The 23454-nt window shown below is 35.8% G+C and overlaps 1 protein-coding gene across 1 annotated transcript in view; it reads left to right on the plus strand.

Annotated features, from left to right (window-relative positions):
• LOC110371181 (cell adhesion molecule Dscam2) overlaps positions 1-20822 on the plus strand; it is a 120921-nt gene extending 100099 nt beyond the window's left edge. Inside the window, 30 exon segments of the mRNA XM_064041208.1 lie at positions 1839-1900; positions 2468-2562; positions 2962-3053; positions 5309-5463; positions 5792-5882; positions 6766-7011; positions 7381-7558; positions 7707-7953; positions 8394-8570; positions 9768-9912; positions 10457-10605; positions 11200-11365; positions 11719-11858; positions 12163-12315; positions 12572-12662; positions 12743-12825; positions 13093-13221; positions 13656-13808; positions 14152-14281; positions 14632-14810; positions 15158-15337; positions 15741-15932; positions 16522-16719; positions 17237-17397; positions 17838-18015; positions 18442-18559; positions 18879-19033; positions 19864-19989; positions 20306-20386; positions 20657-20822. Of these exon segments, the coding sequence (XP_063897278.1) occupies positions 1839-1900; positions 2468-2562; positions 2962-3053; positions 5309-5463; positions 5792-5882; positions 6766-7011; positions 7381-7558; positions 7707-7953; positions 8394-8570; positions 9768-9912; positions 10457-10605; positions 11200-11365; positions 11719-11858; positions 12163-12315; positions 12572-12662; positions 12743-12825; positions 13093-13221; positions 13656-13808; positions 14152-14281; positions 14632-14810; positions 15158-15337; positions 15741-15932; positions 16522-16719; positions 17237-17397; positions 17838-18015; positions 18442-18559; positions 18879-19033; positions 19864-19989; positions 20306-20386; positions 20657-20685 (4279 nt within the window). The 3' untranslated portion in view covers positions 20686-20822.
• The last annotated feature ends 2632 nt before the right edge of the window (positions 20823-23454 follow it).

The following is a 23454-nucleotide window of genomic DNA, read 5'->3' on the forward strand; positions in this document are numbered from 1 at the left end:
TTATGTACTCTCTTATGTACTCCTCTTATATACTCCTCCTATTTACTCTCTTATATACTCCTCTTATGTACTGTTTTATGTACTCAGTAAAAGTGAGAAAAGCATCCAAACATCTTCAGGCATATTTAGTTCTAGCGACATCAATCCAAGCTGTCTACAATTTGTCATATGTCATGTTCTCAAGATTTCAACTTTGCATGAAGACCAGGCTAAGATTTTTCGCACTTTTGTAAAGGAATTTTGAATAAAAATAAAACCCTTTGTCGCAAAAAACTTAAATACAACTGACATTATTGTGGGTGTTTAGGATTACGCCTTTGCATAACCTTTTACAAAAACAATCAAAAAGTATTAAAAAGTTTCGATTACATTTTATAAGCTTTAAAAACTTTTACATTAAACCCTTATCTCACCAACTTTACCTACAAAAATTTTACCAACTATTTTTAACCCTCAAAACATGGTCTCATCCTCATCATCCTCTGAGCCTTTTTCCCAACTATGTTGGGGTCGGCTTCCAGTCTAACCAGATTCAGGTGAGTACCAGTGCTTTACAAGAAGCGACTACCTATCTGACCTCCTCAACCCAGTTACCCGGGCAATCCGATACCCCTTGGTTAGACTGGTGTCAGACTTACTGGCTTCCGACTACCCGTAACGACTGCCAAGGATGTTCAATGACAGTCGGGACCTACAGTTTAACGTGACATCCGAAACACAGTCATTGGTGTCTAAGATGTACTTAGAAAGTACATACAAACTTAGAAAAGTTGCGTTGGTACTTGCCTGACCTCATACTCGAGAGGTTGGTTCTTTGCCTACTAGGCCACCACCACATTTAACCCTCAAAAACATGTTCTAAAAACCCAAAATTTTCTCCAACAGCAAACAAAATAAACGTTAACAAAGTACATATAATTACTAACGGACGCAGTTTAACAGCAGTTAAGTTAACTATGCATAAATTAAACTTAGATTAATGAAATTACCGTACATGGTTCGGCCGTGCTGTTGCATAATTCGCTCTCAATTTGAATTTATAGTCAGGGGCTCGCAACATATTGTTTTGTTTGTTATTTCTGGGAGCTACTTGATTACTAGGGTTTTGGGTAGTGTGTTAGTGTATTCTAGGCCATGTTGCGAAGGACCTGTGATGGTAGATCTTTAAATGAACTGTTTTCGATCCCTGCTACTTGCAGGTGGCTTTGCTTGACGCAAAAGACTTTTTTGGTACAGTAATGCTTATTTTCAAGCTAGTCAAAAGTTCATGTAATTTGTGATATTCAAGCTTTATTTACGCTATTTGTGACGTCTTTTTGTCTTATCAAAACAGACTATGACATAGCCTCAATGCACAAATACATATATTGGCAAACCGATCTATGTACTGTATATTTTGTACCTATGTTGGTCTCCACTTATTTATTTACCTACCGACCTACGTAATTTCATTTCATATTTTCAATTCCATGAACCAGCAATATTGCTTTTGAAAATAATTTTGTACTGACTTAGTATTTTGTAAAATTCTATTTAAGTAACAATTCCGGCTAATCCTTCTGGAGAGGTTGTTCTATTTTTGTTTAAGTTTAATCTGGCTTTATAACTTGAAGTATTTATTACTCGTTCAGAAAATACATAATTTGGGATTAAAAACTAAAAATAGAAGCAGATATTACGGATTTCGTTCCGTTAGTTTCCAGTTTTTCCCAAAATTGTTTTCATTCATAATTTTTTTGCGAATAAAAAATGTAGATATGCATCGGCGCGCATCTTGTATGTATTCGTGAAAAATATGATTTTGAGATATAGTATAAATAATTAACTTTTCTTTACAGATCAAACAAGCATAGGAAAACAAATCGTCGACAAGAACAAATTGATGGTTTTGCAAGCTATCGTAAGTATTATTATTAAGTACATTTACTTTAGAGATAATTCAATTATTCAAACGGTTCTAAGAGGAAAAAAGATTTCAGATTAGTGTCGTTAGTTTCCAATGATCATTAATATCCATGCGTACAGTAATTTGTTGTCAAATTACTTTGACTGCCTACAGCCAGTCAAACAAAAATTTGTATGGTCTGACCGTTTTGGTGCAGTTGCCAGTTCCGCCAGTCAGAACAAAAAATGCTATTTTCCCTAGAACATTAACAGCTGTCAACTGCACAAAAAATACGAAAGCACTATAGAGGTAAATAAATTTACTACCCTGATATCAATAGGGGCTAACTTCAGAGCGACCAAATTATATGACGAGAAGACACTACAGAAATCATGAGAATGAAATATCTACTTACTATCTCTCACGAAAATATTACCAAAATCCACACAAAACCCATTGTTTTCTCCATCTTTAATAGCGATACGAACTAAAAACTTTTTAAGCGAAGAATCAACGGATTTTCAAACAATAGAGCATTCTCTACGAAAAACGGGGCTTAATTAATTTTGTTGTGTATTTCAGAAGTCCAGTTCATAAGACATAAAAGGGACCTAGGGTCTGGGAATATTATCCTCACTCAACATTTTAGTGAAAAAGTTGTTACTCCCGGTGAAGAGGTAAGTTTACAATAGGTATTTTTGGCAAAATACCGACTATGCCTAGTTTTGAAGTGAAAATAGGTTGAAAATAGGTTTATTTTGGAAGTCATTTACCACATGCATCAATAGATTCTTTATATTTCCACGTAATTTATTTGAAACTGTTTTCAGTTGTTATCTAAACATTAGTATCCCAGTTTTCATATGAATCAAAAGTACCTATCTAAGAGTAAAAACCAAAGGCCTAAAATAGTTTTTTTTTCATATCATCATAATTTTGTAAGTACATATGTAGAAGGGTATATGAAAAACCTCAAGTATTATGTGACGATACAAAAAAGAAATCACTGTCCTAGACATCTTTCCCCATGATTTATTTTTTGACTATTTCGAAACTTAACTAATGTATGTTTTCAGATAAGTCTACAATGTACAGCTACAGCTGACAGACCACCCAGATTTATTTGGGAGAGGGATGGTGTCGTCATATCTTCTAACACAGATCAGAGGTAATTAACCGTATTTTTACAATAAATTAAAAAGTCGTGGTGACCTACTGAGTAAAGACCAACCTCTCAAATATGAGGGTGTGGGTTCGATTCCAGTTCAGGCAAGACTAATGCAACTTTTTTAAGTTTGTATGTGCTTTCTAAGTATATCTTGAACACCAATGGCTGATAAAATCTTGAGAAAACCTGGACTGTAATGTATAGTCTGAAATCACCAACCCGCATTGAGCAAGCGTGGTGATTGATGCACAATCCTTCTTCGTGTGAGAAGAGGCCTGTGCCCAGCAGTGGGACGATAAAAAGGCTGTAACAACTTACTATACATTGCTAGCTTTGTATTGCAGTTTTACTCGTGTGTCTTGGACACTACTTTCCATAGGTACCTATGGTACGTGCTTGGTACCTATGGAGTTTCATCAAAATCCTTTCAGTAGTTTTTGCATCAAAGGATAATATACCTCCTTCTGTCTATCCGCAAAATTTTAAAAACTTTGGTAAAGCTAACACAAAGAGCAAGACTACTCAAATTAGTGACGTCCTTCACACATTTCTCAACCGACTGGCCAATAGCCATACCTTTGAAACGCCAATCATTCACCGTCTAGTGCGCTGGACGTAGGCATTGCTAAGGAATGTCGCAAGTCAAAAGGGCTCAAGTCACCTTCGATCAAGATGTCGAAACCTGTGTTCATCTGGCTGGACATTTCAAGTGTATGCTCCTATGATTGTGTATGAATTTCTGGGGCAAGAAGTTGTGGTAGGTTATAATAAAACAATGCTTTTCTGAGTGGTTATATTATACTAATGTTATGAAAAAGCAGCTCTTATGAGATTGCGGTGTAGTGACGTGTAATCTCTACATCTACCGAAACGATTAAAAAAAATATTTATCCACTTAAAAGTCGAGCTATTTGTAAGTTTTACAGATACCTATATGCTGCTTTACTATTTTTGCGACAAAGTACTAATTTTTTAGTGCTCAAATAGCTTACAGTGGAATAATTTCGTTTTATAAATGTTTGCGGGGATTTTTTTACACAAAAAACTAGTATTTTGTATCTAAATTATATTTTCCAACAATAAAATATATCCGACTTTTGTATCGCCACAAATTGAATCGGCAATTCCCGTAAAACTGTGAACGGATAACTTTTTTATTATTTAGTTTATAAAAAGTTCAAAACAATATTTTTTGGTCAAACATATTGGCAATATAGAGATAGAATATTATAATTGGTATTCATTCTAGTGTAGGCATACAAATAGGGACCAATTTCAATACTGATACCACGGAGGACGGAAAGGTAGCGGAGATGCCATAAGCAAGGTAGGTCAGGCGCCTTCTTGTAGGGAAAGCAAGTAGGCAAGATCAGTTACTAGAACTAATGGAACGTTGGGGTTCTTTGTCAAATCAAAACTAATTGGTCAAAGATTGGAGTTGATGGATTTTTTTAATTCCATGTATGTCGTGTTAGTAACGTTCCTCGTCTCCCGAATACCCGCATTATGACGCTTTACTTTCTTAGGAGATTTGGCGTTATGACATCTCCACTAGTCATTTTGTTCTCCATGGTACCCTTTTGCAGATAGTTATTTGTTTTTGTTATCTGTACAAACATAATGCTGAATTTGAAGCGGTTATAAATTTTTAGGTATTATTTTTTAATTCTATACTAGAAATAACAAGATAATAGAATTATAATGGTTTCGTGAAAATACGATTTAATATTAATAAGGGATTTTCTAATAACATTCCTAAGCTGGAACTATTAATTTTTATATATTTTACTGAATATGAAATTTTGCAATTGAAGCCATTAAGTTTTTTGGATAACTACTTCATTTTGATTTTAGATGAACCCATTATACTCAGAAAAAAGATAACCCAATCATTGTAAATCTTGGAGCCATTATACCTACAGAATTTGCTAGAATTCAACTTTAATATATCTAGAAATAGCCTCTTGAATATTGTTTACCACAAATAATTTTAAATCGACTAGCTGACTAATGGGTGGCAGTTTAACCGTTTATCGATTTAGTTATCATTATAGTTGAATGGCTTGAAATTTATTGTAAACGACTGACTGCTATTTTTGAAAAGAATGTCTATGGAGTTTCTTGCCGGTTCTTCTCCATAAGACCTGCTCTTTGGAACCGTGCAAATAAATACTTTGACGTTTCGAAAGAACTGTTATAATGAAAAAATATACTTTGACCTTGGTGCAATTGATCTTTACTTTATCATCTTTCAGGTACACCCTAGGGCAGATGATGTCGCCCTCAGGAGTGGGAGTGGTCACCCAGCTGAACATATCACGTTCAAGAGTGGAAGATGGTGGTTTGTACGCGTGTCTGGCCTTTGAGGGAGAATTCAGCACGGGTCATGCGGCTAGAGTTGATGTTTTTGGTGAGTTTCAAGATAATTTTAAGTTTATAGAGGTTGAGATTTTGATTGCTTCGCCACTGGCCCATAATTAAGTTAGATTAACTTTCTTTTGGGGGATACAAACTTTATGATTTCGCAAATATCAAAGAAAAATTCAGTGCTTTCCATGGTATTTTTTTATTCTTGTATTTTTCACTAACTAAAATCTATCGGTACTATGAGATACGATTTGAGTATATGGTAATCAATCTATCTATGTAGTACTTAATTAACTTCTTATGAACCAGAATTATTGATAATCTCTGTAATGTTATTTTTATTATGCTAACTTAATTACATTTTGTTGTAGGCCCTCCGTACATAAGGACGTTACCACCGATAAAGGTGCAAAGTGGAGAACCTTTGAAGCTAAGATGTCCTTATTATGGATATCCTATCAGGTAAATAGTTATACCATATCATACTTAATTGTTTTTTTTTTTATAATGATGGTTTTCAGGTGCTATTTAGGAACGGTTAAGGAATAAACTTATGTAGTTGAATCCATCATATTTGCATTTACCTCAATTATAATCGTTTTTTGATGAGCATGTATTTGGATTTTAGAGTAATTATACGTGTATCCAAAATCACAGTTTTAATATCATAAAAAAAATATTTACAATAAATCAAACATTAAATTTAATTACACCAACAAAATCCAATGCAACGTTTTCAATTACGCAACTGCCAAATAGTTCGGTATTCGCCAACTCTATCATCAACGATCAAATTGTTATTTGCTTTGAGTTTCGCATTAAAAGCTTTATAATATGTACTGTTAAATGAATTTGTTTGATTAGTCCAATGAACAGTATAATCCCCTTTCAAATTGTTGGGCCCATTTGATAATAATTACAATTTCGTATCATTAAAATTTAGATCAACACACTAATTGCGTTGGGTTGGTCTAATGAATTTGTTTTTGTGTTTTCTATTTAGATTTATATAGCTTACAGTTTCATGTAAACTATTAAAACAATCTCGGACACTAGATAAAACTTTGCAGTACTAAGTTGGAAAATTATTATTACAAGGCAACATAAAAACTGCTGGTTCATAACTAGAAGGACTTTGATACTTTTTAATTAGTCCTAGTTCTCCGGTTTTGCTCTTGACCGCAGAGTTGAATAACTGTTCATTTCTAGCTTGTCATTTAAAGTCCCAGATGTATGATTTTTGTCTTCGTTTATTTATACCCATAGAAAAATTGGATTGTGACGCAAAATCGAGATAGTACTATTCATTTCTAGATTTCAACATTCATAAAAATAACTTTTCCAGCAAACTAGAATGGGAACATAAAGGCAAGAAGGTCATAAGCTCTGCCCTACCCCAACACTCAAGATACAAACGCACATACGCAACAACATCTAACAACAGTAAGAATACGAGAAGAAAACGTAAAAAACGACAACTTTTCGAATCTGGAGCCGATGGGGTGCTGAACATACCAAGAGTTGTGAAGGAGGAGAATGGAGATACTTATACTTGTATTGTGTTTAGTCCTTCTGGAGAGATGGCTAGGAGGTAAGGAAGATATAGCTTGGATAGAACGCCAGTTTTCATCACTGGGTATGAATGTTTTTGAATAAACTTAAATAAATACATATTATTCTGACCATATAACATGAACTTGGATTACTGACCTTGAAATATTCGAAGCCCTCTGCAGTAAGCTTGAATCTACACAGATGATATCTTATTGGTCTTGGCTCAAATTAATTCTCAAAAAATCTGTAAAATCGCTCATTTAAGTTCCTGATGATGGTTCATTTGATTTCGACTCATATTTTTACGGTTGGCAGAAATACTAATATTATGTTTAGTAATATTAAGTTGCCTTGTCTAACCTTTCAAATAAAAACGAACAGAGAATAAAATGTACATATTTTACAGGTCATTTGAAATCCAAGTTGTAGAAGCACCGGAGTTAGATGAGCTCCGCGTTGGAACTGGTCTGAAAGAAGGCCAGATTGTTCAGATAACTTGTAATATTGTTGGTGGAGATCCACCTATTTACTTCTCCTGGTTAAAGGATGGGAAGAAACTGCCTCCTAGTTTGAAGGTGAGTACGGTCAATAAACCTTATGTAAAAATGTATTGATAATGACATACGTCCCGTGTCGAGTAAATATGGGAGACAAACTTCGTCTCATTTACAGTATGTATGTATGTATAAACATTTTTAGACGATATTGTATGCGGTGTGACGTAGAAAAAAGAAAATTTTGTACTTACTGCATTATAAGGTAAAACTGCATATTACGATCAAATGTTGTAAAACTCCTTAAATACCACCCAAAACTTACTATCATTTGTCAAGAGTAACCAAAAACCGATCTCCCACAGTGGCACCGAAATGGATAGAAGAGCCAACAAACACTTCACTACTGTTAGGACAGCGGGGGGTGGTGTACTGCAACGCTAACGGATACCCCGCACCGCAGATACACTGGATGAAGAGGGATGGTATGTATTTATATAAGTAGCTACATAGTTCTAGATGATGGTTAAATTCTATGGGAAAGATATCCGAGAGATGGTGGCCTGGGTAACTGGGTTGAAGAGGCCAGAGGACACAGTCGCTTCTTGTGAAACACAGGTACTCAGCTGATCGGTTAGACTGAAAGCCGACCCCAACATGGTTGGGAAAAGGGTAGGTAGATGAGATGGTTGGCACGGCAATCTGCTGATATGATGGTGATGATCCAAGACATATAAAACTGAATACCTAAGTAGTTTTATGTACTACATGGTAACATAGTTTTAGATTTCAGGACTGTTAGTAATAGTCTTCCAATTTCAGATTTTTGGTCTATTTGGTCACCTGGCTGCTTTTTCAACGTGTTTTTATTTCAAAACATTTTAAACACACATTTTAAAATATAATCTTCTCACCACATTTTCAGCAACCCTCGGCATCTGGCGTCCAGTCCTCGACTTAGCAGGGGGAGGTATTATGAGCTACCCGAACGGTACCCTCATCATTGAAGTGGTATCTCTCTCCGATGAAGGGATGTACGCGTGTAATGTGGAGAATGGAGTCGGCGATGCCCTGAACAAAAATTTGTGGATCAGTGTTAATAGTAAGTTTTATTGATTTTTAAGTATTGCATCGAAAAATGAAACCGACTACAATAATACACACTATGCTGACAAAAAAAAATGCATCAACATAGGTTAGCTAAACGTGTCTCAAATGTACAAAATCGCTTATTGGTCGATATTAATTTTATAAAGCTGAAAAGTTTGTTTCTTTGATTGGATAGTTGAACGCGCTAATCTCAGGAGTAGTTTAGATTTGATAAATAGGTACTGTCAGTGTTTGGTATCGAGGAAGGCTACTAGTCAGTTTCTTATTTCCCGGAAAAACGAAAAAAAGTCCGGGTGAAACCGTGGGCTTATAGTTTTTTATAGACTACTGTTTCAATTTTTAATGGACTTTGGACATCAAAGACGAAATTCCAAAGGCCAATTTTGCCAAACTGAACATGATGTGTTTAATATACATAATTATATACGCGTACACTAGAGTAGCCAGTTTGATCAGTTATAATGAGAGCTGAGTTACGCATAAATTGTTCTGAAATTAAACACCAATTCACTGCATACTGCAGCTTATCGAGCCATTAAATGAGGTCAATTAAGTACCTATAAACATCATAAATAACCTATGAAAGAAGAGAGAGGTAAACACATCTCATGTTTCAACTAACCCCTTGAGTATATGAGTCGATCAATTTGATTGATCATGTCAATATTTTATCGACATGTATTTTCGTCAGCCCTAATAATATCATGAAAGCAAAAGTTTGTTTGTTTACCACAGTTTGAAAAATGCGAGAAACATCTATTATATGTGGTACATAAACAAGAGCCTTAAGACAAAGAATTTTGTTTATTTCGTCTCCTAAAAACTCGTAACATTATCGTATTTGTATTTAATGGCGTTTCACTGGGTTTCACTGGCGTCCCGTGGGAATCACTCTATGCTACGTAAGCTCCAGGTTATGTAGCTTATAGTCTTCCTTGATAAATGAGCTATCTAAAACTGTAAGCATTTTTCTTATCAGTCCAGTAGTTGTTGAGGTCACAACACAGTGCGTTCAAACAAACAAAATTTTTAGCTAGCAGTAGGTATATTATGAGTACTAATACACCTAGATTCCATTAAATCGTAAATTCCCGATTTTAAATATCAATGTTATATCTACATCTACCCTCTTGTCAGTCTATCAAATATGCAACCTTCATAAAAATTTCAACTCCCAAATTATTTCTAGAGCCGGTGCACTTTGAATCTGTCGGCGCTAATCTGACAACCAAGATGGGTCTGCCTGTGACCTTGACCTGCAGACCTTTGGGGGACAACCCTATAAGGGTCAAGTGGTCCTTGGATGGGAAACCTGTGGATTTTACGTCGTCCAGGTAATTTATAACATATTTTCTTGTCATTAGTATCTAAAATTCAATAATACTTGAAAAAGTATTAACTTAAGTACCATAATTTGTATAGCTTGATATTACTTGATACTATTAGCGCCATCTATAATTTTTCAGCAGAATTAATATCCTCGCTCAGTTTTCATGCAAGGGAAAAACAAGCGCGACCTGTTTTCGTATGTTAAGCGGACCATCCCTTAAGCGTAGTTTGTCAGCAAAATCATAGATGGCGCTTATACAATATTTAGTTATTAGTATTCAGTGTAGTTCAGTTTCACGCTTTGAAGTGGGTAGATGTGTTATATCACTCATTTCATCTTGTGTAATTACCTTGTAAATAAACCTGTGTTATTGTCTTTTTAACTGTAACTACAAAGTAACGAAATATATTCCAATTAATACTACTGCTCCAATTCGCACGCTGTTTTATCCCGCTTACCAAAAAACTGTATTTTGCCATAGGTACCAAGTGAGCCTTTATATTGTACTTCTAAAATCACATACTTACCTAATAATTTTAATATCCCAGGCTCACAATATCAGAGACGATGACCCACAATGGCCTAAACAGCGTGATTAACATCAACTACGTGGAGAGCAGAGACGGGGGCACGTACGAGTGTCGCGCCAGCAATCCTTATGGCGTAGCTGCTTATAATGTGCATTTGGATATATTGGGTAAGACTCAACGTCAAACTTTTTGTAGGACGGAGAATCGGGTCGATTTTTTGTAGGACGTCTACTAAGATATTTTGGTAGCAAATGTGCGTTGCGCTGTGGCTGTCAGATTGTTCTATTTTTCTCCTACAAAAAGTCGGTCACTGATTATATTATCGGAAGTGGATAGGCAGGGGTTTTATGATTGGATTGATCCATTGGTCCTTAACATGGGAAACGGTTTTGCAGGTAATGGTATATTATATATTTTTTTATGAGAAGGTATCGATTTTTTTTATAGAACTTTGGTTTACATGTTCAAATGCATGAATTCCTATTTACAAAAATAATAATTAAACATAATCGATTTTTGCTATTTCGAACACAAATGCTTAAATGCAAATTGCAAACATCGTCGAATTTTAATTTAGGCAAGACATGTTCTAGTTATAGGTAGTGTTTTTTTTTTGTTTTACTATGATAGTTTTTGTTTTGTAATGCAAATATGTAAAAATCGATGTAATTAAACCTCTCTAGACAAAACATAAAAATAAACATTTTATATTATTTCCCAATACCAGTTAATAAATTTACCTTAATCTTTAAACTTCACAGAACCACCAACGCCACCTCTAGACTTACAAGTGGACTCAGTCAGCAGCAACTCCGTCAAGCTATCCTGGAGAGACACCATCAGTACTCATGTGCAGTACTATACGATGCAGTATACTACCAATGACTTCATGATGTGGGATACTGCTAAGAGTATTAATATTACTAGGTGAGGATTTTGTTGGATTAGTTCTCGAAAAATATTTTTCAGGTACCCTGTGATCTGAACCATGCCATTTAAGAAGCCTATTTCAATATATTGGATTTCATGACAGTTCTCTGCGAGGTCAGGCTTTTCTTAACGTCAAAGTAATTTTATTTATTTCAAGGAATATAAGAGCTTTTTCGAAACATCAAGCTGGTTGCACGATTCCAAAGAGTGGGTTTTAAAACTCCATTGTTCCTTTCAAAATTCGTTTCAGTTAAACAGCGGTCTTATGAGTGTAGTCAAAGAACCGTTTTGTTACTGTTATTTTCATGATTGAGAACAAACAAAATTAATAACTTCTTCATATTTTTCAGACAAGAAAACGACGCACGTCAAAGTATCGAGCTAAGGGATCTGCAACCAGCAATGGATTACAGGGTGAGGATCGCATCTGGTAACCAGGTGGACCTCAGTCCTTACACGCAACCTGTACATTTTAGCACGCAACAGGAAGGTAAATAATTTAACTACTACTTGAAGATAATATACTCTTGACATTACTTGTATGGGGGAAATGTCAAAATTTAATCTATCATCTAGATACAATTAATTGGCTTACGAAAGATCCAGATAAGATTGAATAAAGAATGAGTAGAATAGTGTGCACACTTGGTTCTCGTCTTCTAAAAAACAGAAACCAAGGTCTTGATAAAAACAATAATAAGAATAAAAATATTGTTCAAAAGATACGCACAGATATACACATGTGGAGATAGATACGTGTATATAGACGTTGATAAATCAAACTGTTTTTCCAGCGCCATCATCAACACCACTAGGAGTACAAGTGCAACAAACAGACAACCCAGGAGAGCTCGTCATATCCTGGCTGCCGCCACCCAGAGAGAGTCACAACGGTCAGCTACAGGGATACCATGTGAAGGCGGTGCCGAGGATTAGTGGAGATCCAGGTAAGATAAATGACTGATATTCAGAAAATAAAACATGTCTAGACGACTAAGACAAAACCAAGTACAGACAGAATTATGTTGCTGGGGAGTTTGTTTCGCCATTTCTTCTTCCCAGCAAAAACACATAGGAATGACTGTCTTTTTTTTTGACCTTTTTATGTGAAGATATGAAATTATGGCGTATTTTAGGATATTTTTGATATTTTTTTGTAGTAATTAGGTACTGCATGATTGATGAATTAATAATATTTTGTAGTTCCCAACGATACTCAAACAAAGATGGTAAAAGTGATGTCCAGAAAAGGCAAACAAGAAACTACGCTCAGTGGACTACTAAAAAACATGAGGTAAGAAAACATTAATTATTTAAGCTGATACAATATTTGAGAAGAAAACAAACTAAAAAGTTTTTGGAAACTTTTTCCAGATACGCGGTGTCAGTGAGTGCTTTCAACTCTGCTGGCAATGGACCATTCTCTTTACCTGTATATCAAACGACAAGAGAAGGAGGTGAGACGATATAGATTATATTTTTTATCCCACTAACAAACGTTTCTGAGGGCACGTTAACCTGTTAAGGAGGTCGAATAGGTTGTTTCTCCTTGTAAAACACTGGTACTCATCTGCATTCTGTTACACTGCAAGCCGGCTCTAAAATAGTTCATGAAAGAAATAAGCAAAAGATGATGTAACATTTAGTGCGAATTTACACATCATTCTCTTTTAATACCTATCTATTCGTTTCTCAATTCTCATTTCTGGTATGCACATTTCCAGCTCCTGAAGTAGCCCCATCAGGAGTGGAATGTCGAGGAGTATCATCTTCCTCCCTGCGTGTCGCGTGGCAGCCCGTCACGGCACAGGGGACCTCACTGCTCGGGTACTCCGTGTATTATAGTACTGAGGGTAAGTGGCATACATAAGGTTGGACCTTAGAAATATTGGAAATTTATACTTAGATACTGATGATGTCCTTCCAGTCGATTGTCGGCCACGGAGGCTGTTGTCATATAAGGAGATCAGCCAGCTGCGTAGGATATATTAAAATGGACGAGCAATTGTGTCTAACCCGTCACGACTGGAGGGAGATCAGGCGCAGGACCGATAGATACTGATAAAATGTCATGGTCATTTGAAGGTGTTGTGGTTATAGACTAAATAGCCTATCAAAAATTCATAACAGCAAAAACAAGTACTGATAAAATATAAACATGAAGCGATTTTCGACTAAAACTGATCTCCAAAAATCACTTGTCTACTTTTACCAGGCTGAGACCAAAAACGAAGTAAATGTGGATGGAATGTTATCTGAAATCTTATTACTTTCTTTAACGTTTCAGACGGAACCTGGCAGAACATAAGCTCGCCACACACGGAGTTATATCTACAAGCTCTGCTTAAGTACACCAACTACACAGTGAAGGTGACGGGCTTCTCTAACTATGGACAGGGACCTTTCTCGTATCCTATTGTTTGCACTACATTGCAAGATGGTAAGTTTCATTCATAATCTTCTTTTGTACCACTATTTCCATTCATCAGTTAAAAGGGTCTTACAATATTATTATTTAGGTGAATTTGGCAATTTTGTAGTAATCGTTCTATGTCTTTCTTTTAGCCTTTTGATACCTTACATCTTTTGTATCTTTTATATCTTTTGATACCTTAGGTGTAGCCACCAGTCAAGTCAATATCTTAAAGCGACGATGATGATTTCCTGCTAGACAATTCCATAGTTAATGCAATAATGTTCTTTGAAGTGGAAGATGAATCATTGATGTACTTTTACTGATGTATCTCTCGTAAACACCTAATATTCTTATCGTTTCATTCCAGTGCCTGGCCCACCATCAGCTATAAAAGTGTTGGTATCATCGCCCACCTCCCTACTCGTCAGCTGGAAGCGACCGGAACAGGCTAATGGAGATATATCACATTACACTGTGTATGTGAAACCGGTTTCTAGGTAAGCAAAGTTCTTACTATGTACTTTTATCTATGATACCATATGAGTATCACGGTTAAAATTAAAATGAGTGTAGAAGAAAATTGTAGTGTATTAGTCCTACAGTTATGTTTACATCTCTCCGTTTTAAATGAATTGAGTCACAATTTGACTCCGGAATGTGACAGTCAAAGGTGGCTATTTATGGATAAAATGTAATTTGATTCAAATAAGTTGATGCCTAGCCCACACTAGGGGTGACCTACGATAAGCAGTGGACGGCGGATAATGATGAAAATGATGATCCTCACGATCGGACGAAAGAACTTCCCACAATTAAAGATTTCAACAAAACATCTTTCCACTTTCAGCACCAGTTCACCACAAAGCTACAGAGTAGAAGCAACACAAGAGACAAGTCTGCGTCACCTCACGTTTCCTCTCTCAGGCCTGACTACTGGGCGACAGTATGAAGTTTTTGTACGAGCTCACACTGCGGTGGGAGAAGGCACGCCTAGTAATAGGGTGCATATTGATTTGAGTTCTAAAGGTTAGTTACCAATACAATGTTGATAATAATGGTATTTATTCTAGTGATTTTGTGTGTAAACCATTGTGTGTTAGGTCTTCCCGGAAAGAATCATATGGTGAATCTGCAACTAGCTATTTTGCTATTGTGCGGTTAAAAATAGCTTTTATTTGATCTAATGCTTTGCCAATCTTTGTTATGTTAGCTGCTTGAAATGCCATATTTAAAAAGTATTGCTCTAGATTTACATATTTATGTAACTACTTCGATTCACAATGATCATCATTATAAACGTTGTCCCTAATGTAAGTTTACATCCCCTTTATGTCTTCCAAAGACTACTACTTACCATACTTTATGATTTCCAGTGGTAGCCGGAGTAGCATCATTAGGAGGACCGATGTCCGTAGGAGTTGGCAGCTCTCTACTACTTGTATGTCAATGTGTGGGCTCGCCACCACCCCGTACTGTGTGGTACCACAAGCACAACATCATTACACATCATCCGAGGTTCACGAGGAACCATGATGATAGTCTGCTCATTAATAGTGAGTATTTTTCTGATACCTTATATTTTCAAACTTAATTTTTTTCTTCCCCTGGGTTTAATTTTCCACTTAAATGTTACTACTTATCCAACGAAAAAGACCGGATGAAAATACTGAATACTTCTCTTTTACGATTATGGTCTAGTTACCGTTTAATGCTGATGTTAACCCAGTTTTCTGCAATTTTTCAATCTTATTCCATCACTACATTCATGTGCTTTATACTATCAAAAGCCTTACTTAAATCCATTACCAAATCTTCTTACTCACACAGGCACTAGCTGATCGATGTACCCGAATTTGTCCAATTTTACCAATCGAACATTAACCTTCCACTATTGTGATAAGGTTGAAAATCTATTGAAAACTGTATCTAAACTAACCAAACTCCTTCCTTCCACAGACATAGACCAGTCTCTAAGCGGTAACTACACGTGCCTTGCCAAGAACCTGTACGGTTCTGACTCAGTATCATACGAGGTGTCGGTGCTACCGACTCCGGAGCCGCCGAGTCTTCGAGTGACGTCACATAAGAATGCTATACATCTGCAGTGGGAACTGCCAAGGAAGATTGGGGGGAAGAGTCAGAAAATCAGTGAGTTATTTAGTTAATTGTTATTGTAAGTTTGAAATTCGTTTACCAAAAAACCTCATGGTTATAAATAGATAAATAATAAATAATGTCGGGACACCTTTTCACACACGGTCGGTTAGCCCCATGGTAAGTTATTAATTAATTTGTGTTATGGATGCTAACACAACTGATAAACTACATATAGCTACTTATATACATATTTATAAATACATATATGGTTATATTCCATAACTTTAATACTTGTTGTTCTGAATTTAATGGGACAATAGACTTAGGGTTTTAAAGTCAATTATGATCATTTGTATTACCCTTGTCGCGAAATATTCTACGTTTATGAAAAAGTACAATATCATTCATCGCTAAGTCTTGTTGGCTCTGCGTCTTCACATAAAAGATTAGATACATTATAAAATGGTAGATACATAAAAGATATAATGCCACTCACAGATATACGTTTGTCCTGATAAAATCGGTAACTAATCAAAGTCAAAGTTTATTTTATACAGATCTGTCACCTATTCTCCCGAAATATCAAGACTCAGATTCACGATTCCAAGAAGTAACCCTATACATATAACATCCATTTCAGGTTACAACCTAACCTGGAAAGAAGCTCACGGCTCCTGGCAAGACGCGTGGTCAAGCAAAGGCACCTCTCTACAAGGGACCCAGGAGTACACACTGCAGGGTCTCAAGTGTGGTACTAAGTATTCCTTGAGGATGACTGCGGCGAATAGTGTGGGGTCCTCGCAGCCTACTTATGTTGATGCTACTACTTTGGGTGGAGGTATGTTTGTAAATGTTATCATCGTTATATCGTTCCATTGTCGTCTATTGCTAAACGCTGGCCTCTCCCAGTGATCGCCAACCATTGACGGGGATGTATTACCTACATTTTTTTTTGTAAAATTTTGTAGACCCAAATCCACGATCCATCCAGAATCCAGATTTGTGCCCATTATGGTTTACAAAGCCATATTTGTTTATTAAATACGATTAGATCTTAATGATTTTCATATACTTTGGCGAATCTAGAAATTGAATCCTAGATCACATAGGTATTCATGAGTAAACTAGGAAGTTTTAGATAGATTTTTTCATTGTAAATATTTTTTTTTTAACAAAGGATTTGAACACTTTATCTCTTTTATATTCCATCATCAAATCAATGTCATGATCCACCACTGCTTCCTCCACTCCTCCCAAATAGTCTTCATTATCACATTCTTTAACCAGCTTGCAATCTACCAATGATCGACCCACTTTCAAGTACCTAGTAAATCCATACCTTTTATTTTTTCCAGTACCAATATCACCAACCAGTACCGAATGGTTCTGGAGCAACGCGACACATATCTACATACAGCTGAGCGGATGGGATGACAACGGCTGTGAGATCACGAGGTTCGATGTGGACTATAAAGAGTACGGTGGAAAAACTTGGAGGAAAGCTGAGAATAGAATTGTGAGTATCTGCGAATATCCTGTGTATACTAATTTATATTTATAAAGCTATGATAATATTCTGGCCATAGTTGCTATATTAAGATGGGTTACCATTTACGTTATAGCTGAAATTGGAAAAGCACATTTCATGTTGACTAAAAAATATTCATGTGTTTCAATTATTGTGACGTTGTTTACATATTATGCATTCTTGGGTCGAGAAGGTTACGTCTTAAAAGGTGAAAAAATACAGTTATATACAACACCAGAAGTCTGAAATTGTGTATAAGATAAAGAAAGAAAATCCAAGTAATTACAAAATAAAAGAATTAATACATTGGAAATAGTGCAGAAATTTAACTGATGCATATGAATTTATCTCACACAAGGCGTATACGATAAGACGACTTCCAACGAAAGCACCTTAAAAGAAAACATATATAATCTTTTTAATTTCAGCCGGCCCTAGACCAGAGCTGGAACCACTACGCGCCTCCCTCACTCCTGGCACAGCCCAACTCCTTCGTGCTGGCGGAACTGACCCCAGCTCACTGGTACCACATCAGGGTCACTGCGGAGAACGCTGCAGGAGTGTCTACTTCTCTGTATAGTTATGCTACTACCACTGTTCATGGAGGTGAGTTTGTATTCCACTCATGAGCTAGATGATTTGTTTTGTCTAAAGAAGTTACACGTTAAGCTACCTGCTAGCAGACAATACTGCTTGGAATCCTTAGTCTGTGTGCACCAGAGGCTGGAAACATTTTTTAGGCAGATCCATATATGAATGGCTCTCTTTATAGGTACTGCTTAGTTTTATGCATGTAAAGAAATTAACCTAGATAAATAAAAAATAAAGAAACTGAAGTCTACAGAATAATCGAATGGCGAAGGGTCTTTAACCGTGTTACATAAAAGTATTATAAATGTGTTGCTTACATAACGCTCCTATCAAAACCAATATTACATTATCCGAATGATTAACTTAGTTTAAGTTTTGTATATCTACAGCAAAACTACATTTTAGTAAAAAGTAACTCAATTTTATTTTATTTGTTTTCAGAATCAGTAGGACTACCATCAGAGTTCTTCGACTTGAACATGCTAGTCATAATCTGCAGTTCAATACTGCTCATGATTTGCTCACTGACTTGCGTCTACATACTCGTCAAGAGGCATAAGTAAGTAACCAATATCTTAAGAAAACCCAATAATTTTACTAACCCTACACTTATCTCTTGGAGCGATTAGTCTACCCTTTTATTGTGGCAAATAATTAGGTGACCGTTCCCAATATGGGTGTTTTACTGACCAAAACAGTATTTGTTCCTTTTGGAGCCCTTTTGCGTACCAGGGCGGTGGTAACTCGCGCAAAAAATCCTGTGCGGCCCAGCGGTGAAACTACTGATATTATATCTTATTGTACATCCCATAATTATTATTTTTTTATTGCCGTATTTTGATATTGATGTTTAAATATTATCTTCTCACCTTTTTCAGCCACCAGCATCTTACAGAGTACAGGAACTCATTGACAGCGGAATGCAAGTCGGAGCGAAGTAACGTCACGGTGAACACACCGCAGAGTGTGCCCACCGACATGAACAATAGAGTGTATAGTACACCTGTACATCTTACTGCTGACAATAAACATGGTAAACATAATGAACATAACTATATTTGTAGAATTGTAGCATCACAGTGAACACAACAGTGTCCACTGACATGAACAATAGAGTGTATAGTACACCCGTGCATCTTACTGCTGACAATAAACATGGTAAACACAATCAACATTACTATAGTAGTAGAATATTTTAGAATTGTAACATCACCAGTGTGTCCGTCACAGTGAACACACCGCAGAGTGTGCCCACTGACATGAACAATAGGGTGTATAGTACACCTGTGCATCTTACTGCTGACAATAAACACGGTAAACATAGTGAACATTACTATATTTGTAGAATATTCTAGAAATTGTAGTATCACAGTGAACACAATAGTGTCCACTGACATGAACAATAGGGTGTATAGTACACCTATGCATCTTACTGCTGACAATAAACACGATGAATACAACTATATTTGTAGAATATTCTAGAATTGTAACATCACCCGTGTGTCCGTCACGGTGAACACACCGCAGAGTGTGCCCACTGACATGAACAATCGGGTGTATAGTACTCCTGTGCATCTTACTGCTGACAATAAACACGGTAAACACTATGAACATTACTAACATCATCATCTCCCGAGTCTTTTCCCAACTATGTTAGGGTCGGCTACCAGTCTGACCAGAGCTGATTACCAGTGTTTTGCAAGGAGCGACTGTCTATTGACCTCCTCAACCCAGTTACCCGGGCAACCCAATACCTTTGGTAAGGTTTACTTACTGGCTTCTGACTACAAGTAACGACTGCCAAAGATGTTCAATGACAGCCGGGACCTACAGTATAACCTGCCAACCCGTCTATGTTCACAGAATTGTACGAGATAAGTCCATACGCGCAGTTCGCGATAGGATTCCGAACGTTCGGGCACGTGGACAATCAAGAAGTGCCGAACAAAGTTCACCTACCCGGTAACAGCAAGTCGAGATATGATAGTGGTGCGTATAATTTTATTAATTTTTTGATGCTGGTAAATATCATGAACACTGTCACATAAAATATAAATAATTGGTAGTGATAAGACCATTCGGCATGGCTCACTAAAAGGCCCAAGTTCGGTAACAAAATAAACGTCCGAGCATAGAAGTTTTCACACAGTCATTTAAAGTTTCGTTATTTAAAGTTCTTGTCTCCGCCCACTCAGTGGTATTCCAGAGCGGAGAGAATCTATTAGTTGTCAAAAATCTCCGTTCCACTCCGCTTTAGTGGAGTGCCAACACAGAAGTTATTGATATTCTTTTTGAATGTTTTCAGAAACAAGTTTTCAAATGCGATCCGAGTCTGAAGAAAGTGACTGCGTATCGCGAACAACTACACTAAAAAGTGCACCGAGAAGTAAGTAAACAAAAACAACGTTATTTACATATTTAGAAACATGCATTCGTGAAAATAAACCTTGGCATTTTTATTATTAACACGCTTATTAGCTTCACTTACAACTATGTATGTAAGAAATTCTTGGAATCTTAATATGACCCACTTCTCGGTCGGTACTCGATTAGGATGAAGTTTGTCCTTCTAAAAAACTCTAATAATGTACTATACCTAGTATATACAAGATTTATAATATTTTTGTGATAGTTCCTTTTATTTTTTCACTTACAGAAGCGTGCAGAATACCACATCATAGGTAGCTGAGACAGTCAAAACTGGAACATTAGTAAAATAATTTTACAATGGTTGTGTTCATATCAACTCGTTTACTCAATTTGTCACTAACGCGGATTTCTATAACCTAACTATCCTTGGTTTTGCGAAAACAACCGTTAGATATGTTATAGAAAGCCACAGTAAAACCTTGTTGTTAGGGATTGTATCAATATTATTTGTATAACTTTTAAAAATACTTAACGGAGTTAATTCTAGTCAATATTAAAAGTTGATTTTGTTATATAGCAGTTTGTATAAAACTACTTATATAGGTAACTATATTTTCGTTTTTTTTTTTTTGTAATATATAAAACATTTTCTATCTTTAATTTTTGATATTGTTACCTCGAATTGTAACAACCCTAGTCAAGTTTTAACATTATAGAATATGTTTTTGTTAATTTAGAGTAAGTTTTTATAAATAAAATAATATTATTAATAGGATCATTTTAATTTGTATTCATTACAGTGTTTGTATTAATAATAAAATCTGTAAAGAAAATAGGGATTTTCTCACTGGAATTTATAAGTAATTTTATTTAGATGAATATAAAGACTAAATTCGATATATCATGTGACTGTAAAATTCCCATTAAAAAATTGAAAAATAACCTTAAAAGTAACTTTATTCACACCAAACTACGATTCATACTAAATGAAAAACTGCCAAATCATCTTCGAATAATTAGTTTTTAACAATACATACCTACATTATGAATTTGTATCTTTGATCAGTAACTATGTAAATCATATTAAAGTAGATAATACTTGTAATATCTAGTTTCCCAGTTTTCAGATAAAAATATTAAATACCTATCATTAAAATTAATTTTCAAAAAAAGATGTAAAGATTGTTTGTTTTTTAAGATTTTACAAGAATTTAATAAAATAAAATCACTTTTATGATTCCGATTTTTTACTGAAATAATTGTATTTAAAAAATATATCTTCATATTTTTTTTTTAGTAAAAATGTCTGAATTCCGTGAAACTTAAATGATATTGTAGTAAAAATCTAAAATAAAAATTGAAAAAATTAATTATCTTCAAAAAGACTGATTGTTTAACGTTTATTTTTTAATATGTAAATCCTCGATTTACTATAGAAATAAAATTTCGAAAATATTAAATGTTAGAATACCATTACTTGCTTTTTTTTGGAATTCCCTTCCTACTTTTTAGCAAAGTCCAACTTTTTTTTAACAACTTCATCAAAGCGTGAAAAAATAAGCGAAGCGATGATGCTTGCCTAGTCCACGTGGACTTGCAAAAAATAGCTAATCCAAGAGCAGACCACCCCCACAACCCTATTTGATTTGTTGGACGGTTTTCGGATAGTACTCAATAATAAGGGAAAGCAGATTGGTAAAAAAAAGAATTTCCATAGTACTACGAGTATTTGATACCGAACGATTAATTCCAAAACTTTTTGACCTTGTACAATCCCGAAAAATGCCTCAACAATATTTTCAACAAAGTAAACTAAACCAATGAACCAGAATATACCCAAAAAGAAAGTGAAATTAACTTATTGGAAATAATACCGAAGATCCAAACTAAAGTCTATTAAACTAACAAAATGCTAGAAAACTTGTAGGTAAGGTTAGAGTACTCGCCGGCACACTGCAGACTAAATAGTCGGCCGATAGTTGACCCGATAATAGGCAAAAAAACGTTTTTTATGCTGGGTCCAGGCACGTATCTTCTGCCTCATCCGATCACCGTATCGTATCAAGCACTGTATCATGTTGTAGACGCCTCCAATTTGCTCCGTATGATGGACAAAAACCGACACGACATGGAACGGGCCGTATCATAAGGGCGGGTGATCGCGTATCATTACCCGTCCACATATGCGATCATGATACGCGTTGACGATACAGATACGGTGATCGGATCGGGCAAATGATACATGTCTGGTCCCGGCTAAACTTTTATTCCAATCACAGTTTTCACATGGGTCTTATACGGCTAATTTATACCTGACTTACGAGCCCAAACAAACTATCGGCCGACTAAAAATCTGCAGTATGCGTCTACTCTAAAAGTTTTCGTATAAAATCGGTTCAAACATCCATTTACTTTGAGCGCGCAGTGGAGCGAAAAATTGGTGCGAAACTTCTTGGGAAAGGATATAAAAGTTTATAATGTTTAGGCTTTTGACTTAACTAAAGAAACCGCTTTGGTCAGGGCAACAAAAACAATTGAATATTATTGGGAAACTATTAAAGGTCTTGCTATTCCAAATCTTGCGGTACCAGCGTCGCAAGGGAATTTCTTCTAGCACCTGTATAAACGATAGCCTTCGTCCTTTATATCAGATTTTGAGTTCACAATTATCTGTGTACATGATATTACAATCTGTTTAGTAGTTTTGGAGTGGAAGCGCGATAAACAAACATACAGAAGAATAGAGTTACTTTCACAATCTCCTTGGGTCGCAAGTGGAGCTACATGAAACAGATCAACAAATGCTACAGAAAATGGACCAAAGATATCTGATCAAAAACAAAACAAAAAAACTTCAAAAGTCATTCCATTCACGTCTTATCCTCAAAGAGCACCCAATACCCATCATCGCTTTCCCATTCAAATTCAATTCAAACTTGATTGATATAACAGACACGTGAAAAACAAAAAAAAAACTCTCTACCATTGTAAATTAGGTCATCGATTTAAAGAGGCAGGAGCTATCCAATTTTACGGACGGTATGTTCCGACCTCGCGGGACTAAAATACTCTTTGCTCGTACAT

The sequence above is a fragment of the Helicoverpa armigera genome, chromosome 24 (genome assembly GCF_030705265.1).
Source record: "Helicoverpa armigera isolate CAAS_96S chromosome 24, ASM3070526v1, whole genome shotgun sequence".
Taxonomy (NCBI): Eukaryota; Metazoa; Arthropoda; class Insecta; order Lepidoptera; family Noctuidae; genus Helicoverpa; species Helicoverpa armigera.